This window comes from Spea bombifrons, chromosome 3 (assembly GCF_027358695.1).
Source record: "Spea bombifrons isolate aSpeBom1 chromosome 3, aSpeBom1.2.pri, whole genome shotgun sequence".
Lineage (NCBI taxonomy): Eukaryota > Metazoa > Chordata > Amphibia > Anura > Pelobatidae > Spea > Spea bombifrons.
This window is the reverse complement of record NC_071089.1, coordinates 114083451-114102793: the sequence shown is the minus strand read 5'-3', so window position 1 is coordinate 114102793 and position 19343 is coordinate 114083451. Positions and strand designations below refer to the sequence as shown.

Genomic DNA, 19343 nt, shown 5'->3' with positions numbered 1-19343 from the left:
ACCTGCTAAAACTATAGCTCAATATACACTATATGGACAAAAGCCCATAGCTGACCATTACACCAACAGTGACTTTAATGACATTGCAATCTAAATACATTACCCATCCAACCATGTCTAATGGACATTGCTTTGTGCACTGGGGGTCAGTCATGCTGGAAGAAAAAGGGGCCCTCCCCAAAATGTTCCCATAGCAGCATAGCATTGTCCAAAATGTCTTGGTATGCTGATGCATTACGATTTTCTTTCACTGGGCCTAGCCCAGACCCTGAATTCAATATTTAAGAGGTGTATCCCAAGACTTGTGTCCATATATTGATGCACAAAGCAAGGTCCATAAAGACATGGTTGGATGAGTTTAGTGTGGAAGAACTTGAGTCCTTCAGTCTGGTAGCCAAATTAAAGCAAATTCTTTTAAAAAAAGCCAAAGTGAGATATTAAATTCCTTAATGTAGCAACACTGTATAAAATTACTTTTGAAACTCCAGGCTAATAACGCCAGAGAATCTAAATCTATTTCATTTGTCACGTGTACTTTCAGATCTCGTTTATTTTTTAGCGTTTCCTAAAGGCAGAGCTGCAATTTAAGTTAACACAAAAATAGTCATTTTAATTAGTTAGATGTTAGGGAAGTGCTGGATCCTGCCGAGAAATAAATAATGCATGGCTGCATTAGTCAAGTGGAGGACCTTATCAATACTATTGTAAATACTTGAACAGAAGCAAGAACCAATTATGCTGATGTACTTATAGACGGAGATTTATATCTCTGGCGTAAATTACTGAGTTATATTGGCAATGGAGGGGGGGGGGATTACCCTCCCTATGTGTGCTGGGATTCAGATACTACCAAAAATGCAATGTGTGTGTGTTGTCCACAATTTAGAAAGCTTTCTACTTTTAAAAATTATTAAACACTCATCTACAGACACCAGACAAGCCAGAAGGCTTGTTTTTCCCTCAGAAATTTCATGGTGCTGCCACAAGGGATTCTGGGTAGGCGCAGGCAAATAAGGTCAACAATTATCACCTTTTGCCTCTATATCCACTTTATACTAATAATACATAATATAACCCATACCTCCCAACCATCAATTTTTTTTTCATAAGACAGTCCTGATTTTTAGGCACTGTCCTGCCCAGCTGCTCCACTATCCCACTCTGTGCGGAGATCAGAAGGCCTGCCCTGACCGGCTTACCTTGGGGTGGTATGTTTAAATGTGTTCTACTTCAAAATAGAGACCTAAATGTAAGTAAACAGTAAATTCCAAATGCATTCTAATGTAAAAAGAATATTCCTTCTAACAAAATTGAAAATGCCAGCTTTTAACTTAAAGTGTTCTTATACATTGAAATGAAAAGATTACCATGAATGTGTACTTTTTCAGAATAAAGCTTTCACCCAAAAAGCTAAAGATATAACAATACAGACAAATTAACCTAAATCTCTGACGTATTTATGTTGCTGATTTTATACAAAGTAGAAATGGATTTTGACTCCATAAGGACCAGGGATTTTGAGCGATTTTTCCACTTTTGATATGCGGTTGTTTAAATGTAATTTTCTTCTCTGCCATTTAACACACTCATACAAGTTATATGTTGTTAAATGGACAGTTAAAGCTTTCTTTGGATACCAGATACATATATTTAATACATATAAATAGGCAAAAAAGTCTGCTGCAAGAAAATATCCCAATTTGTGTTCAGCAACAAAAGTTGAATGAAGTGACACCCCCTATGGATAGGTTTGTCTGGTTTTCTGGGTGGCTAAAAGGCCACATTTGAGACATGTGCATTCCAGTTTTTTTAATTTCTAGTCATCCTGCACCCATGTCCTATTTGGAACAAGTTTGAAACTGGCTGATTCAATATATCCAATTAAACCATAAATGTTTGAAAACTATACATCACAGGGTTTCTATTGCGCTGTCGGCCTTTGCTAAAATTTGTACAGGGCAATATTTAATCACAGATGTATTTATTAATTTAATGAAAAGGCAAAACATAATACCGTATTGGCTCGAATATAGGCCGCACTTTTTCCCCCCACTTTAAGTCTTTAAAGTGGGGATGCGGCCTATATTCGGGGTCTTGCGCCCGACGCCCGGGGCATGCAGTTCCGGGCGCCGGGCAGGCAGCAGGGTTAGGATACAGATCCCCCGCAGCGGTGCAGGGGACCTGCATCCTACTCTCTGATACGCTCAGACAGCCTCCCCTGCCAGCACTTTCCGCGGGGGGAGTGCCGGCACGGGAGATTGCCTAAGCGCATCGCGCAGACGTTCACCGGCTGCAGCGATGCGCGCGTAAACAGCCTCCGCTGCCGGCACGTCTGCACGATGTGCTTTAACAATCTCCCTTGCCGGGAATTCCCACGAGGGGAGTCCCGGCAAGGGAGAGTGTTAAAGCACACTGTGCAGACGTGCCGGCAACGGAGGTCGTTTACGCGCATCGCCGCAGCCGGTGAACGTCCGCACGATGCGTTTTACCTCTGCCCCCAAGACTTACCAGAGCAGACTCCCGGGTGTCTTGCAGGGCTGGCGGGGGACATCTACACAACTTCCGGGGCCGGCGCATCCGCTGAGTGCCGGCACCGGAAGTTGTATTGCGTAGATGTCCCCCGCCAGCCCCACAAGACACCCGGGAGTCTGCTCTGGTAAGTCGGGGGGGGGGGGACAGTGGCAGCATATCTCGGGGGGGGGCAGAGTGGAAGCATATCTTGGGGGAGACAGAGTGGCAGCATATTTCGGGGGGGGCAGTGGCAGCATATCTCGGGGGGGGGGGGCAGAGTGGCAGCATATCTATTAAAAACTTTTTCTTTAAAAAAGCACCAAACTTTTAGGGTGCGGCTTATATTCTGGTGCGGCCTATATCCGAGCCAATACGGTAAATATGTACTTTTCATAGAACATATACTATACCGGATAATCTGAATATATTATTGGAGTGCAGTTTCCCTGCTCCCTCAGTAGGTCACCTTACTTAGTATAAATCAGAGTTTGCCCCCGACTATAAGGGGTTTTGGACTAATCTAATAGGCAGATTCACATTGCGATTAAGTTATATCTGAGCAGCTGATATCCCGGCTACAACACAGATTTCTTAATTCAGAATATCTTCACCCATTTTTCTCGTATTTCTGCCTCAGCGTGTATTAGCTCATCGGTTTCTCTACAGCAGAAAATTGCACCTGCAACGTACAGTAAGTATGCTTAATAATTTTTTTTGTGGTATACCTTACCGAAATACAATTACAAAGAACAAGATGTTATTGAAACGCCAGAAGTGATGAATTACAATATAAAACCTGTGTGTTGTGATAACATTATTTTGAAAGAACAGGCAAATATTACGACTTTCTTTTAAATATATGGCAGTATTTATTACCACTCGCCATTAACGTGTCTTGTCACGCTAAACTTTTTTCTTTAGAACTTTTAAAAAATACATTTCATTGACTAATACAAATAATAATAAAGCTAATGATTTAATTTACCATTCAGTTAATAGGATGTGTCAATCATGTTCTCATGAAGATAAATAATTACCCATAGCAAAGAACGGGATTCCCAGCAGAGTTGAGTTATATCTTCCATCAGTAACGAAAAATATCCCTGCGGCTGTGACACTGGAGATACAGATAGTGAGCGCTCCTAATAACCCAAGGAAAGGCTTGCTGCGGAGGCAGTCTTTCATAGAACTCGAGAGTGTGGCAGCCACAAGAATCAACATGAGACTCACCACAATCTTACTTCTGGAGAGATCAATGGTTTTCTGAAAGTCTCTCAGCAGGCTGAAGGACGTTAATGTGTACAATTTGATATCTGGATGTTCTTCTTGGAGATGATCCATTAATGTGCAAAATTCAGTCTCCCACTGTTCACTAATGAGGTCCTGGGTTGCCGAGCCATAATTCTGGAGGTAGTAGGTAATTTGGATGGCCTTTGCCGATTTAACCCTTTGATCTTTACTGTTTGGGACTTCCGCAACACCTCCCAGCTGGTGTCCGATAAAGCTCTGTCTTCCATTCTAAAAAAAAAAAATACAACATAAGGATTTATTGCAGCAGAAGTACAATATTAAATATATATTAAAGTCACCAACAATTTAGCAGAAATGAATTTTTCGCACAGATACAAATTATTTTTCTCAAAAACTGTTTAAAATTATTTATGATATAATTTTTTTTCGTAACACCAAAAACTTTTTCAAACAAAAAAGTCTATTAAACTTGAAAATTCACAAGATTTGAACAATTCCATAATTCTTGGGGCTTCCTAATCAATCAGCATGTGACTCTAAGTATCTTCAAAGATAATATCTTCTTCATCTATAAGAATAACTTAAAGATGTTCACAACTAAAACCAATTTTGCCTGTTACTCCACCAAGTGCATCAAGTGGACAACACAAGCATGAGTAATAATGGCACTACTGAGTGCAGAGAAGGTGGTAGATAAATGGAAAAGCCTCCCATCAAAATTGGTAGAGGGTAATACAGTGAGAGAATTCAAACATGGGATAGGTATATGGCTCCTGACGAGACCAAAGACTGATTAAGGTCTGGGTCTCTACATCAGGAAAAACGGCCAGTTAGTCCAAATGGTTCTTATCAGCCACCTAATTCTATCTGTTCTGATGGAATTAGGGACAAATATCTATCATGTTTGCATGAATCCTTCATCCTGCAAGGACATTTAGCGAGGCCAACTGGAAGTGATCTCCTCCAAGGATCTTGCAACCAAGTCCCCTTTGGGGATCAGATACTTACAGATGTTCTCTGTAGAACCACCTTGCTTACCATACACCCAGAAAATCCTCATGGTCTTATGGCCATGCGTAAACCTGTATCTAATGTACCACCTCTCACTGGCATCTCATGTATCTTGGCTCCACTAAACCCAATGGTGCCATTTGTGTAATGGGCCCACACTTTTTATAGAATATCAACGTTATGTAAATCCCCTCTCAAATCAATGTATCTTTCTATTCATGTTCTTTTGTTTTAAGACATTCCATCTGAAGAAGGGACATCTGGACTCCCAAAAGCCTATGTAACTTCCCACCTATTTCTATGGTGGCCCAACAAAAGGTATCAACGTTGACTAAAAGTTCTCTTATCTTGAGGTAATAAAGCTATATCATTTTTTTCTTATTTTGGTGAGATTGACCAATTTCAAGTTGTTAAACCGGAATAATTAAATCAGTTACGCCTCGTCATGGTTTTGAGAAGCAGTTCCAATTAGTGTGACTTTCAAAGGCTTTTTTTTTAGAGGATTAATCATATCAGAACATTTTGGTAAATATTTCACGTAGAGCTTCAGACAGAGTTGCGAGAAGATGAAAGCAATCTGTAATGTAACTAAAACCAAAATGATCGTATCCTTTAAGACATGTGGATACTGTTTTAATATTCGACACTAATTCATTTTAAAAGTAAGCATGTGCTTCCAAGCAACAATCCAACTACACCCCCTCCCCAATAACCAACAGGATGAAAGCGCTCCTGCACTTAGTGGGAAGCTCATTATGTAGAACAAGCAAACTTGCTGTCGGGCATTTCCAGCACCTGATCTGGAGAGCTGATGGCCGGTAGCCCAGCAGGCATTTGCCTGCCGTGACCGATGGCCCGGCCAGGGGAGCTTAGATGAAAAGTGGGGCGGGAGGAAAGGATTATGGCAAAAGTCCGAGGGCTGATGAGCTAAAAATAAAAGGCTGAGCATTAGTCTGTGAATTCTAGAATGTATGAATAATATCAAATATGATTTATTTTACAATTCACACTAAGCAGTTTCTTTTATTTTGCAGAGTGAAAGGACTGTGATTTGGGGGTAAAAATGCTAATTTTTAGTTATTATGCCATGTGCTCTCCCTATAATACTGTGACTGGGATTCATCTCACAGCTTGTAATTATTATTATTTTTTTAGATTCAAGATCCAGATGAGAAAAAGCAATCATAATACACAATGAGACAAGTGAATCTACATATCGTAGTGTATTTCCTGTGGCATAATGGTCGTTTAATTTGCATACGTTAGGATGGTATAAAGCGCATTATGGTCGAAATATGCTTCCTGCGTAAGCCTACATTTGATTTGTAAAACTACAGATGTTTGGTCTAATTTTCAAGATGTTCTGAAGCACTGGCACGTCATTGACTCATAATTATCTACTTTCGGTGTTTATTTTTTTTGTTTAGACGCATTATTATGCAATATTATGCAAATTAGTGATGAAAAGTGTTTTTTTTTACTCCACTCCAAGGAAAACGGAATGATTAATGCCATTATCGGTAAAAGGCTGCTACGCACGGACCGACATGGATTGTCTATGTTCACACAAGCAAGTAGCAGGTGTCCTAATGACAAAAAACTAAGTTGCTAATAGACATTTAGATTTCCTAATTATCAAGATCAATAGACTATTTGCAGATCCAAATTACCCTTTTAGAACCAGGCCCCCGGGCAACTGCTGGGGAACGGTAATGGGCTAGTTAGCAAGATCAGAGGACCTTCTTGCACCGAGACATCGGGGTCAATGGACCATGGGGACTCTCGTTGTCACATTGTGGTTCTGGGGACCACCTGACGAGAATGCCTCATAAATCTCTGCAAAACTTTATATAGTTCGCTGGCGCACAGAAGCACATGGCGTCATGAGAAAGACCTGCAGGATGATCTTTAACCCCTTCTTTGCTGAGGGTGTTTTTTGACCAACAACCTGATAATTTTTTTTACGCTAAGTTTTCTTAACCATGATTACATTTTTCATTCATCCACACAAATGATATATTGAAACGTTGGTTACAGCGATACAGTCTGCTGCTGGATCACTGCTATTTTAGTTTTCACCTTTTGCTAATTCTATTCTATTCTATTTGTCCTGTGGCTACCCTACACAGGGAACCGTCAGGTAGAGGTGTGCTCGAGTGCGCACAACACTACTTTCTTCATGATGTTCCATGTCGTCATGGTAGGTTTTTGGGCCACTTTTTTCATGACAGCATGGAACATCATGAAGATTTTAATATGATAATGTTGGCCAAAAGGGTCAGCTGCCCCAGGTCAAAACCTTAGTCTACGGCACCTGTGCCGACTGGTGGTGGTCTGTGTAGCCCGCAGCACAGATTTCTCTACCAGCCATTCTTCTGTGTCCCACATGATTGCAAAGCACTGAGATATGACATCACATCCCAAAGCATTGCATCAGACCATGAAGTATAACTCAATTTAGAGAGGTCCGTTTGGGGAAAGAAGGGAAAAGAATGGGGAAAGAAGGTGTGCCTTGCCCAGGACCTGATTATTATTAGGCAGTCTTGGAGACCTATGTCAAGTGAGACACAGACTTCACTCTCCAAGAACGAGACCTTGTCACATACCAAAAAACAGAACACTTGGCTTGTTGTGGTGGTGAGGGGGGTTTCAGAATATGATCCTGTGAATAATTTGACTCCATGATTACCCTCACTGGGACCTTCCAAGGTTAGGCCACCTGGAGCTCTCCTTATTCTGTGGGGTGGTGGGGACGGACAAACAGCGAAACTGACCCGGATACCCAGGGAAGCAGAGATCCACCCAGAGACTGGGGGTCATACCCGAATAGTTCTTCGGTATGGTTATTACAAAATCGGTTAAATCAATAGTGTAAGAATTCTGAAGCATCCATATCGGAAACCCCAAATAAATCATTTGATGGCTGCAAATTAGTGAAAGAGACCCAGAAAGAAAACAAACTCTAAGTAATGATTTTTTAAAGGCATTTAACCATGTGTTAAACACACAGTGTATCAGTACAATCAATAAATGCCTAACTTACCCGCCCTCTTTTTAAGTATCGTACATTTCACTGAGTTACAGACCTATTCGTTTGCAGGATATTTTGGTTGTTACTATTATATGAGACAAGAGAAGACAATGAACTCTGAGGACTAACTGTGCTGGGAAGACAGGCAATTGGGGCCAGTTAGGATCTTACAGGTCGGAATATATTACAGGTTATTATATATATAAACACATATTAATAAAATATATGCAACTATATCAGCAGTGAGCGCACAATTAATAATTTCACTATCATTTTCTTCACCAATATCATTAGCATTAAACGGAATGCTCTTGACTATATGACTTCCGGAAAGGAATAAAATAGAATTAAGTGGCAGATATCATCAAACTCACAAAACATATGATATAGCTACATCATAAAACTGCTGAAACAAATCCAGGAGTACCAAACAGACTAAACCGCTGCATGTTATAACTATACACGGCCAATGGCATATACCGCTGAAAATCTTCCAAAAACAGGCTGGAGTGACTCACACTTAGAGGATACATTTCACGTGATGGCATCTCATATACGTTATGAGGGGCTAACCCTAGTAATTGTGTCCTTTCATGAATGGATGAAGTTGGTTCTGCATAATCATGACTGAATTTCCCGAGACTGGTCTCTGGAAAACTCCCTCTCTTGCTGTTAATCAGAGGTAGAAGGGACGGGGCTAAGACATGAACAGGAAGGCGACTTGTAAATAAAAGACCCAAAAGGGGGCACAACTGGGGTATTAAGTGGGTTGAGCCAAACCATTCCCCGAACCTTGACAATCAACTCTTTGGAGGCCCAGTAATCAGTTCTGCTTTGTGACACAAATAGTCGTCGGCTACCCGGAACCCCCCTTTGGGGGCAGTGGCCAGGACTACACTCTGACATTGGTGGGCGTTCCCGCAAATGTCCCAGGCCTTCCCGCTGACGTCAGTGGGCTTTCCCGCTGCTGTCACGGGGCATACCCCTATTTAAGGGGGCAAAGGGCAGGGAGTGGGGCGTGACAGGATCCCGCTTCTGCGACCCGGAGAATTCAGGTGTCGACCCAGAGAGCTGGAGCTTCTCTCAGAATCTACAGGTGAAACACGGAGAGTTCTGAGTTACACAGATGTAAGGAGAGTTCCTCTGTGCACAGTGCATTAAAGCAGTTGAAATTCTCTATACAACTACAATATACAACATACTGTAGGAGTGAAAAAAGTTGGACAGGAAGTGAGTCTTGCTAGACTCCTTTCCTTTGCCAGGAGAGAGAAGAAAATGACCCGGAGACCTGAGGAAGCAGAGCTTCACCCAGAGACTCCTGGTAAAGCCCAGACAATTCCCAGGTAGATTTATGATCTTTGTCTAGCTGCAAACTCAGCAACATTTCCTTTGAAACACTGATGGGTTACTTGCCCAGCAACTAAACCATGAAGCCAGCCAAGCAAGAGCTCTGAGTCTGCGTGCATGCGCTTCCCGTGGTCAGCTTTAGCATCAGACAAGGGTTACGGCAATGGCCTTTCTGATTATACATAAATGGAAGTATTTCTACTAGGACCATTATACTTTGGTATAGAAAAAGGCGCAAGCGCTTTAATTTCTTAAGTAAAAGTTCAATATAAAAAAAAAAAGAAATTACGACGACTTCTCTTAAAGACTATATCAGTGTCCAAGAATGTATCCGACTGCGGAATAATAGTGTTGAGTGTAACGCTTAACTCGTCTCTCTGGTGTAGTATTGTTTTACATTAATTAGGGATATACATCTTCGGGCAGAGTGTTTTGCAGTAAAGCAGGAAAAAATTTCACGGTGTGTCACAAAATAAATAATACGGTGCGGGGAAAAATGTTTCCTTTTTATTTTTATTTGAATGTAATCAGACACAATGCTTTAGGGCTCCTATTTATGCACGCAGTTCGTCTGTACCGCGTGTAGGCTGTTTCTTACAGACAGACTGTACAATTTAGGAGATCTATTTCCGCTGAAAGTTTCTACGAAGCTCACACATTATTGCTGTTGATGGAAGAGTTGATGGCGGTAAAAGGCTCAGAAGTATGGTACCTTCCGTAATTATTATAAGGGTCAAATTATACGAACAACGTAAAGGGCCACCCCAGTGACCCATGTTAGCCTCCTAAACAGGGAATGCATATAAAAGTACTTAATTTAGAGAAAAGCTGTAGACCCAGAGCGGCAGCAGAATACCCCCTCCGTGGTTGAATGTTTTGTGCCCCGGTTCGGTTGCTCGGAACAGTCAATCAGTAAGAGGACAGGGGAGCAGTTTTCACGCAGGGGCATGTTGGATTCTTGTTAGAACCCCACCAAAACACTCAACGAGACACCACTGACTGGCATGACAGGTCTCAATGTCTCCGGCTGCTGGGAACACTAATATTTAAAGGGACCACTTAGCTATTATATGATGGCTGGAGTGTGCCTTTATCAGTTTGAGCACCATGGAACACCTGTCCTGAAGTTCTCTCTTAGTTCAGTGATATACCTATGTCTTCTACCAAGAAAGCAAAAGTAAAATGTACCCCACCTTACCACCTAGTATATTAGCCTGGCTACTCCTTCCTATTATTATATAGCAGCCATAATCATAAAATGCCTCCCTATTCTTCATCCATATGGATACACTCAGTCATGTACACAGAAGATGGCTACATAGCTGAAGGCACCAGGACTCCATCCCTTCTCCAGGTGAAGCCAGAATGGGGCAGGAGTAATTGTCCATGGTGAAAATTAAGAGAATATCATTTGGGCTTGTTGCCACTGCTGCCTCTTTCTTGAACAGTTTGCCCTAGGTATAGACATAAAGTAGTTGGCCTGGGACAGAATCGGCCACTGGTTACGTCAATGAGAGGACACTTTTCCATTCATCCCACCGGCTACTCACAGCTCAGTGGTAAATAAGATACAGAAGTCCAAAATAACATGACCTTTATTTGAAGTTCTCTTGGAAACCTAGTTCTAAATTAAGCGTGTATTTCATATGCACATACATACTCAAGACTTTGTTTTATATTTTTTATTTTATATATATATATATTATTTTTATATTTATTTTATTATATCCCAGAGACCAGTCAGGCACTGAGAATCGAGGGGCCATGCGGCAGCTTGACACATTTAAAAATGTTCTGAGTGTATAAAAGTTATTCATGGTACTGGTTTATATGACAGACACTGGAACAGCAGGGATTTAATTAGTTAAAATACTGTAGATTTTCATTAGGATATCGCCTGGGACTATATGAGTTTAATTAATTATTCAGTAAAGACCAAAGCACACGCACACAGAGTTAATGCTATAAGAGGACTGATTGATAGACGCGTCGGGGCTTAATGGATTGTCCGTGGCATTTAATTTAACCATCTTGGACCCAAAGTGAAGTGCGATGCACTAATCCACTTCTGGCATTAGCACTGAAATGCTGGGGGGGGCATCACCCACTTTTTGGGGAAGAATACACTTTTTGCCTATACGGTTTCTTGTATCATCTTACGATAGTTTTGCTTTAATAAATTTGACATGGAAAACACAAATGCTTTGTTGGATGGAAATGTAACAAAATGTTATGTTCTTAGAACCTCACACTGACACTTTATGGTGACAAAATGCCCCTTTAAAGGCGAGAAGACCTTAAAGTGTTATTCAGCGCTTCTTGCTGGCTGTCACGGCACTTTATTGCAGAATAAAACCCCCGTGCACGCATTCATCTGTACTATCTCGTGTCTTATGGAGGGTTTTGACGTTTAATCAGATTCTCCAGTATCCTAGAGTTGCAAATAGAGAAATTGAATTATTCACTGGCAAATACCAATCAGGTGCTCTTTGGAACTTGCCATAAATATTGTCTGGACCGGGGTTGATAAATAGAATGCAGAGGGACTTATCTGATATAACAATATTTAGAAACATCCTAAAAAGTCCCATAGAAATGATATGGAAAAGGCTTAAGAACATAATTATTACCGGGTGCAGCTCAGTGTCAACAAAATGTATTTAATGATAAATGAATGGGTATAATCTTCCTGTCTAACAAGGTATACCAGGGGGATGGTTGGGGGTAGAAGTGGGAGTGAGTGTGGTCACCTTGCCTGAAAAGCCACCTCGAGCAGCTCAGCTGCAGAGCATTGCAAGGTGGCCACTTGGGAGGTCTATACCGCAACGGTCCAGCTCTTCATTGATTTTACAGCTTCCTAAGTCAGGAATTCACAATCGGAGTTATGGCAAAGAAGGTAAACTGACCCACTGAAAATGTTGAATAGGGACACCATGGTGCGAAAAATAAGCAGGACTTATAATTGCCAACCAAGAATCTCTCTGTAGGAAGCCCCTTCCCCATCTCCTCTATTCTAGTTACTCAGAATGGTTGCTGAGCATGAATGTATTACAGTGTTCTACAGCAAAGTTAGAATAGGTGGGTTCATTCACTAATTCATTGAATTTTTGATTGCCACATGTCACATGTTTCCTATTAGAAAGGAAAATAGATAACCGGAAGGAAAACAAAATTAAGGGACAATTGCACAGAAGCCCTATTTTGGCGTATTTATTGGCGGGTCAATACAGTACAATGCCAGACAGTATGCAATAACATGGTTTTCAATCTTTGCCATAAGTCATAGCAACATAGGAACAATCAAAAAACATGATAGATTTGACTATCCCATTCAAATCAGGACAGTTGGCAACTATGCATTAAATGCTTCATTATTTGCCCAGGCTATCCCTCTAGAAAAGGACACCAAGACGTACTGCGTTGTCACCCATTTCCATAACTCTGACAGAGGCCACCCATTCTGCTCTTCCCTGACCTTCTACCTTGAACTTGGCATTACCCCTGCTGAAGAGGACCCTTTACTAATCATGAAGACTGAGGAGACCCCCAAATGTTTCTAGGTTGTACAAAAAACTTATAAATCAATACAAGAAGGACTGTTTATTTGATATGATTTCCATGCCCATTGTTTCTAAGTTGCTTGGAGAAAAGGGAATACTACCAGGACATAGGTTTAAAGGTTCCTGTAAAACATTAATTGCAGCCTCCAGCATTTTACGCAAATAAGCCTAAGTAGAATTCTCATGCTGTTCTTTATTCTAAAGTTTTAATCATATTAAAATCAAAATACAAATATGTTGAGACAGAATATTACATCATCAAAGGACAGATCTGGGAAGATCTCAGAAATGATGTTTCTATTACTGCAGTTATTTAAAAAAAAAGTGTTAAATTCAGGAGAGTAGGTGGAACAGCATCTTTAAATGTGGATTCTGCTACGTCAGCTCTTAATAGGCATGAAAACACTTCTTAATGGGCTAACATTCCTTAAAGCTGCCTGACATGGAGAAGATTAAACCCAATGTACAACACTTATAACAACGAGATTCCGTAAACCCTTGAGATATAACACTTATCATGAGTATCATTACCGCCTCCCTCATGAGCTTTAAGAAATTGTCAGAGTGGCTCTGAATAAAGCCAGCACATTACGGAACTAAAATACATCTTATTTTTAATGAGGCAAACTATTATATTGGGATTTGTTTTATATGATCTCATTTTGTTGCGTTATATCTCCTAACCGAAATGTGCTTTATGTATTGTGATGTAACGGTTTTGTCATAACAGTTGGAATGATGACTCCAAGTTTTCTTTGGCGGTCAAGGGGACCTGTCATGGACTTAGCACGCACACACGTATGATGTACATGTATCTGCACATTTCGATTATAAATGCTTTTAGACAAATTATTTATGAACATGCAATCACTCCGCTTATAAGCCCTTTGATTCAGGGTGGTTGCACCAACAGTAGCCATACTGTCTGGACGGGTAGCATGACAGTCCTTCTGTGTGTGTGGGGGGGGGGTAAAATCCATGTGCCTAGAGACCCAACAGGGTCTTAATGTGGCACTGAAAAGTTTGCCTAAAAGGAAGAAAAAAGTACACCTTTTGCTGCCTTGTTAAATATAAAAAGATGCAAATTCTGCATTTTAGGAAAAATGTTCTAAACTACCGATATACGGGGGAGTCAATTTTTTTTTCTACAGATATCCACACAGACCGTTGAAATGACCTCAAAAAGAAATGTCTTACAAAATACTGCATTACTGAGATGAACATAAATGTGTCCCAAGCAAACCAGGTCATGAATTATATTCTGCACCAAATAAGATCGTGCAAATTGCATTTTCCTGAAGCTACTGAACCGTAGGGACAGACGTAACAACACAGAGCTATTTCGGCTGCAGCCATAAAAAGACATTCTAATTCTCCTGTAGCCAGTCCTGATACGCTGCCTTATTATCACATCCAACTAGAAGTGGTAGGGGGCAGAAATGTAGGGCATTCTAGGAACTTACATACCTAGGAAACGACAGGACAACAGTTTAGGAGTCTGCAACCAAGTTGTTTCTGAGGATTATAAAGCAAATTCTTCACAAGGGCCATACTGTCCAAATAAAATACTATCACAATCTTTCAGTAACTCTGCTTACTGACCTACACACCACCTCATGGCAATTAAGTCCTATATAGAAGTATTTACTTTCCCAGGAAAACCAACCCTCCGCTCATATTAATAAATAAGTGCTCCATTAGTACTAGGCTCCAAGAAACTCCACTTGTATAGAGCATCATGTATACTCTACAGGATCATCCCCGATATGAGACCCACCTGCTAACAGGGACTAAAGTAACTCACCTTCTGGGACACAGTGCCCTCCCCCTGTTAGACATGTTTTTGTATTTTGAACAATGCTACAAAGTCACTGGTCACTAGACTTGTGCATTCAGATTCCCACGAATGGCACGCGTTCGTCCCAAAATTTTAGATTTTTGTTCAAAATTTGCAAGCTCTTTCATTCCCACTCTCTCACACGTTCATTCATATTATCTCACACTTTCATTCACATTCTCTCACACTCATGGCCACATTCAGTCTCTCATTCTCTCTAACACTTCCTTACTTTTTCTGCTGGCCGCTTCTGTGTGTCCCATCTTCTTGTTCTTCTCTCTTCGCCCCCTCACCTCTGTGGACATGACCTCCCTGAGAACATCCACCAAATTTGCCATTTTGCCCTAAGATAACCTCGTATGAACTTGCATTTTGTGCCACATATAGTTACAGTTGTTTATGAACACCTTTGTTCTGGTCGCTTGGTACTGATATTTTATTTTCTCTGTCCAAGCTATCCTTTGGTTACTGATTTTTCCTTTACGATTTTTAGGTTTTCCTTTACATGGTGTTTTTGCTTTTTATGCACATATTCTTAATCTTTATCTTATTATTTCTTACCCCCTTAATTTTGTTCATGTTGCTCATATGTAAAATTAAGACTCACCTCTCATGGGGTTTTCTTGATGGGCCAGATGAGAGTATGAGCTTCGGCCAAAATACAGTACTAAAGCTTTGTGGTGGCTTGGGGCTACCAGGAACTTCAAGTCTGTCTCAGTCTTGCTCCATGTCAGGTAGGAGAAGTTGAAGATGATGTTAGGTCCACAGGGATACTGAACAAAGAGATATATGTGACGTATATTTGATGCTTCCGCTTTGTCTGCTATTTCCTTGTCCCCTCTCCTACTCTGTTCAAACCCTGCAGCAAGCCTGCCAAATATTGAGCTAGAAGAGCTCCTGTACTGTCTATGATCTTTGCCCCGTTCCACATCGCCATTGATCAATAAGTCTTATTTTGGGATTATTCCTTCTGCCTAACAAAGCCTTGTGTTTGATGTCTACATCTGAGGCTGTCTGAGGGATATCCTATCTGTTCCGCTTAATTTATGCAGTAAACTAAAATCACGCTCCACGGTTCTGTACGTGAAGAAGACAGGAGAGGGAGGAAGGAATGCTAATCCGATATTTTTAGAGACACCTGCTTTAGAAAGAAAAATCACCGAAGCATCAAAAAGCAGAGAGACCAGGCAATTTTTAGATTTGACTGAAAACTATTGCCGAAAAAAGAACTTACAGTAAAGTATCTAGAAGTCAGACTTTTTTTTGAGCTTTATAACAAAGCTGTACATTCTACTGCACGGAGGCAAATAAAAATCCCCCAGACCCCTGCTAGGGTAAATGATACCCTTCCGCCATCTTGCACCATTACACTTAATTTAAAGGCGCTTGCAATAATCATGAGTGGTCCTATTATGGATGTTTTGACCAACCATGGTCACGTCATGATAAAAGGTCACAATTTATTGCATTGGACAAAACCTTGGTATATCACTGAAATCGGAAATAAATACCCTATGGGCAGAACAGTGTGAACAAAAATAGCCACAAATTGGTTTATTCCTCTAATTGCATAGAGAATGTTCCTTGATTTTGATGCAGACTGGCAGCTCTCTCTTTAATGGCATTTCAGTATTATATAAAGATAGAAGAACTCACTCCATATCCCTAAAAAGGCTGTCCTCGACATTACTCATTTTAAAGGTTTCCTGTGTACTTGAAATGTTATTTAATTTATAATGTGGAACTTAACATCTACTACAGACGAGGAACTATGTTTCTTCCAAAGTCAATATTCAACTTCTCTGATAATGAAATATAACTGTATATTTTTATTAAAATGGGCAACCAAGGGGATCGGCGGCAACCAAATTCGGGTCAACAGTGATGTAAGGTGGAACACATGTATCCAAAATACACAAATGTCATGGCACTGCCACCAAACGTTTTCCAGCTGCACCCCCCTGAGCAATGGTTGGAGACCGTAGTATAAATATTTGTTAATTGACCAGGTACCAGCTAAACAAAACCTTCTTTAAAGTTTCAACATTTAGGTACATTGTAACTAGCTTGCTCCGTCTTTGGATATTTTGACTTCTCTAATTGGGATCTGTGGTCGTGATAGGTTGGAATCCTTGGAAAAGCCAACACCTTATCTCTCGATGCTTATACGATGCTTCGCTGTAGGGCATGAACCTGTTCTGTATTGGGTATTGAGAAGAGGAGTAACTCCCGCAATGATATCGTTAAACCTATGGATACCTTTAGACCCCCACGGCTAGACTGAAAAATGGAGGACGTTAACCACCTGTTTCTGCAGAAATCACTGCCCCGTTTACCTTTTCTTACTATGCAGCAATTGCATGAAAAACACTGCTCTAGAACCTACCTCTAGTAAGTTCCTGGCGTGACAGAAGGAAACGGGGCACTTTACATTTTCAGGGGCATTCTGCATGCAACAGTACTGCTTGATCAGTGATTCAGGTGGTAATCATTCTTCAATTAAGTCACCTGTATTCAAGCAGGGATTGCCACTATGATATACCAGTTATAAAAGTACCAGCTGGGATGCTAAGATATCACTAAATTAGATATCCTGCGACCCTGAGAATGTACCCATTCACCTTGAGATTGGGGCAAGAACCCTGGGTTTCAGGAGCTAATGCTGAATGTTTACAGACATGGAGACCAGAAGTAGCTTTTTTCCTTTATTACTTTTGTTTTTGTAAATAATGACCTGTCCCAAACTCTACCAAGAAGGCCTGAGATGTGCATGTATACTCCAACAGTTCATATATAAACTGCAGACAATCCAGTCCTTCATTGGTTGGGTTATGAGCATGACATATTATTTTTCCCTGCCGCAATATGAATTTCTACTATTACTTCCAATATGAATAATCGCGAGCGAGAGAAACCCGTTCTCACGGCAGAAACGATGACTTGCTCATAATTCACACTTTATTCCTATGTGAAAACCACGCTGTCTGGGAGAAATTACAATGATAAATCCAATCCATTATTTTTGGACACCATTTTCACGTTAAAACTCTTTTTTCTCCAGCTGCTCGTAACTTTTGGGGAAAAAGTAAAAGAAAAGTATGAAGTTTACAGTTTTGCGGCAATCTTGGGGCATATTTGGCTTGATACACGCTCTTAAATTTGTGCTTTCGGTTTTTGAGAATAAATCAACAAATGAACTCAAATGTGTATTCAAAAAAGGGACAAAACTCATTTTCTCACGTGCGAGAAATGTTGTTGCGGTAAAAATGCTACAAAACAGAAATCTGGATCTGTCACTAGATAATCGAATGTACTCGACAAAAACACAGGTAGCTTTTACTTTTGGTTTTAAACTTATTTTGCTTAAAAATGTAAAGACGAAGAGCTAAATTCCACTTCTTTGTCCTGTTTACTGTGATCCCTCATCCTGATACGATCAGCTTCCATCAAAAGAGAGGAGTAGTTTTATGGGGTGGAATAAACATGCAGATCCCATAACAAGTAGTTAAAATTACCTTACCTACGAACTACGTAAGAGACTACTGTTCCCCACCACAAATCCAGACCTCCCTGTATGAGTGGCAATCCCCGTCTCATTAACTCGGACACACACCCTTACTGCTTCCTATAAGGAGACAGCTTCTGCGTAATCCTCCACATACATATGGTCCTCCGCCACTCCACTACTTGGGTTGAAGGAGATGCGTTCGGCAGAAACATGTCTCCAGCCACAAGTGGCGTATCTACCTTCTAACTCATGGCGGCGCCACTAGGCACCCCCTGAGCTCCGCCATCCTTACTGCTCAGCCCCAGAATATAATATAACTACCCGGCGTATCCTTAAACCCCTTAAAGGGTGGAAGTGCCAACTGGACACGGTCCTCCATAGTGTTAGTGGACCATGTGGAGAGATCTGCCTTTTAAACGGCCCATTGAAGAGTGAGTGGTGCTACAGGGAGTGCGGTCGTCCAACAGGGTGATTGTCTCCCCGTTTTGTGACCTCCCAGACCACCCTTTCCCAGGCCAGAATACACCACTACTTGCCCCGTGGTGTACTCCTGCCACTCAGCGCCAGTACTGGCTCAACAACACTACCATAGACTTCACAGAGGCTGCCTGGGAAACTGAAGTGCCCGTCAAATAATACAGTCTATCAACTATAAAAATGTATACCTTCATGTAAAAACTTAAAACAGAGGTGCAATTTAAATAGGTGTATATTTTGGTCTTGAGATCCCCAGGAAGTAAAGTAACTACTGTGTCTTACCATTGACTATTGGGCCTCTCCGCTAGTTGCTATGACGACAGCGCCACTATTTCTATTTAGAGCTTTAAAACAATAAAATAAAAAAAAGGCTCAGACATACAATAATTAATATAATAACGAATGTAAACAGGACGTGTTGCTGTACCGCAGCTAATTAAAATGCAACAGTCAACGATTAGAAATCAACGTTAATCAACGGCGCAGAAACAAGTCCATATGTTGTGTTAGGTTTTTCCTTTTAAAAGTAGAGCAGCAGCGCTCAACGTATTTTAAAGAACAGAACTAATGTTACCCGTCTCGTGCGTTTAAAGCGTTATATTCCTCATCATCCATCTGGCCTCCTCTCCTGGTCTATTTTTTTTTTTTCGAAATATTTTTTTTTAAACTTTTATATATTTTTCTTAAAAAGATCTTTTGCTCTGAAACTTTTACAAATTTTTTTTTAATAAAAATGGAACACTTATAATAATCTGATTTGTTTAAATGTTTCCATGATTGACGTGGAATTCGTTCTAAAGCCAATGGTGT

General features: G+C 40.7%; 1 protein-coding gene across 2 annotated transcripts in view; it reads right to left on the bottom strand.

The window, feature by feature from the left end:
* Positions 1 to 19343, bottom strand: part of PTCHD4 (patched domain containing 4) — a 44153-nt gene that overhangs the window by 7803 nt on the left and 17007 nt on the right. For both annotated transcript variants that reach the window (XM_053461291.1, XM_053461292.1), the window contains exon 2: positions 3549 to 4029. In XM_053461291.1, the coding sequence (XP_053317266.1) occupies positions 3549 to 4029 (481 nt within the window). The remainder of the gene's footprint in view (positions 1 to 3548; positions 4030 to 19343) is intronic.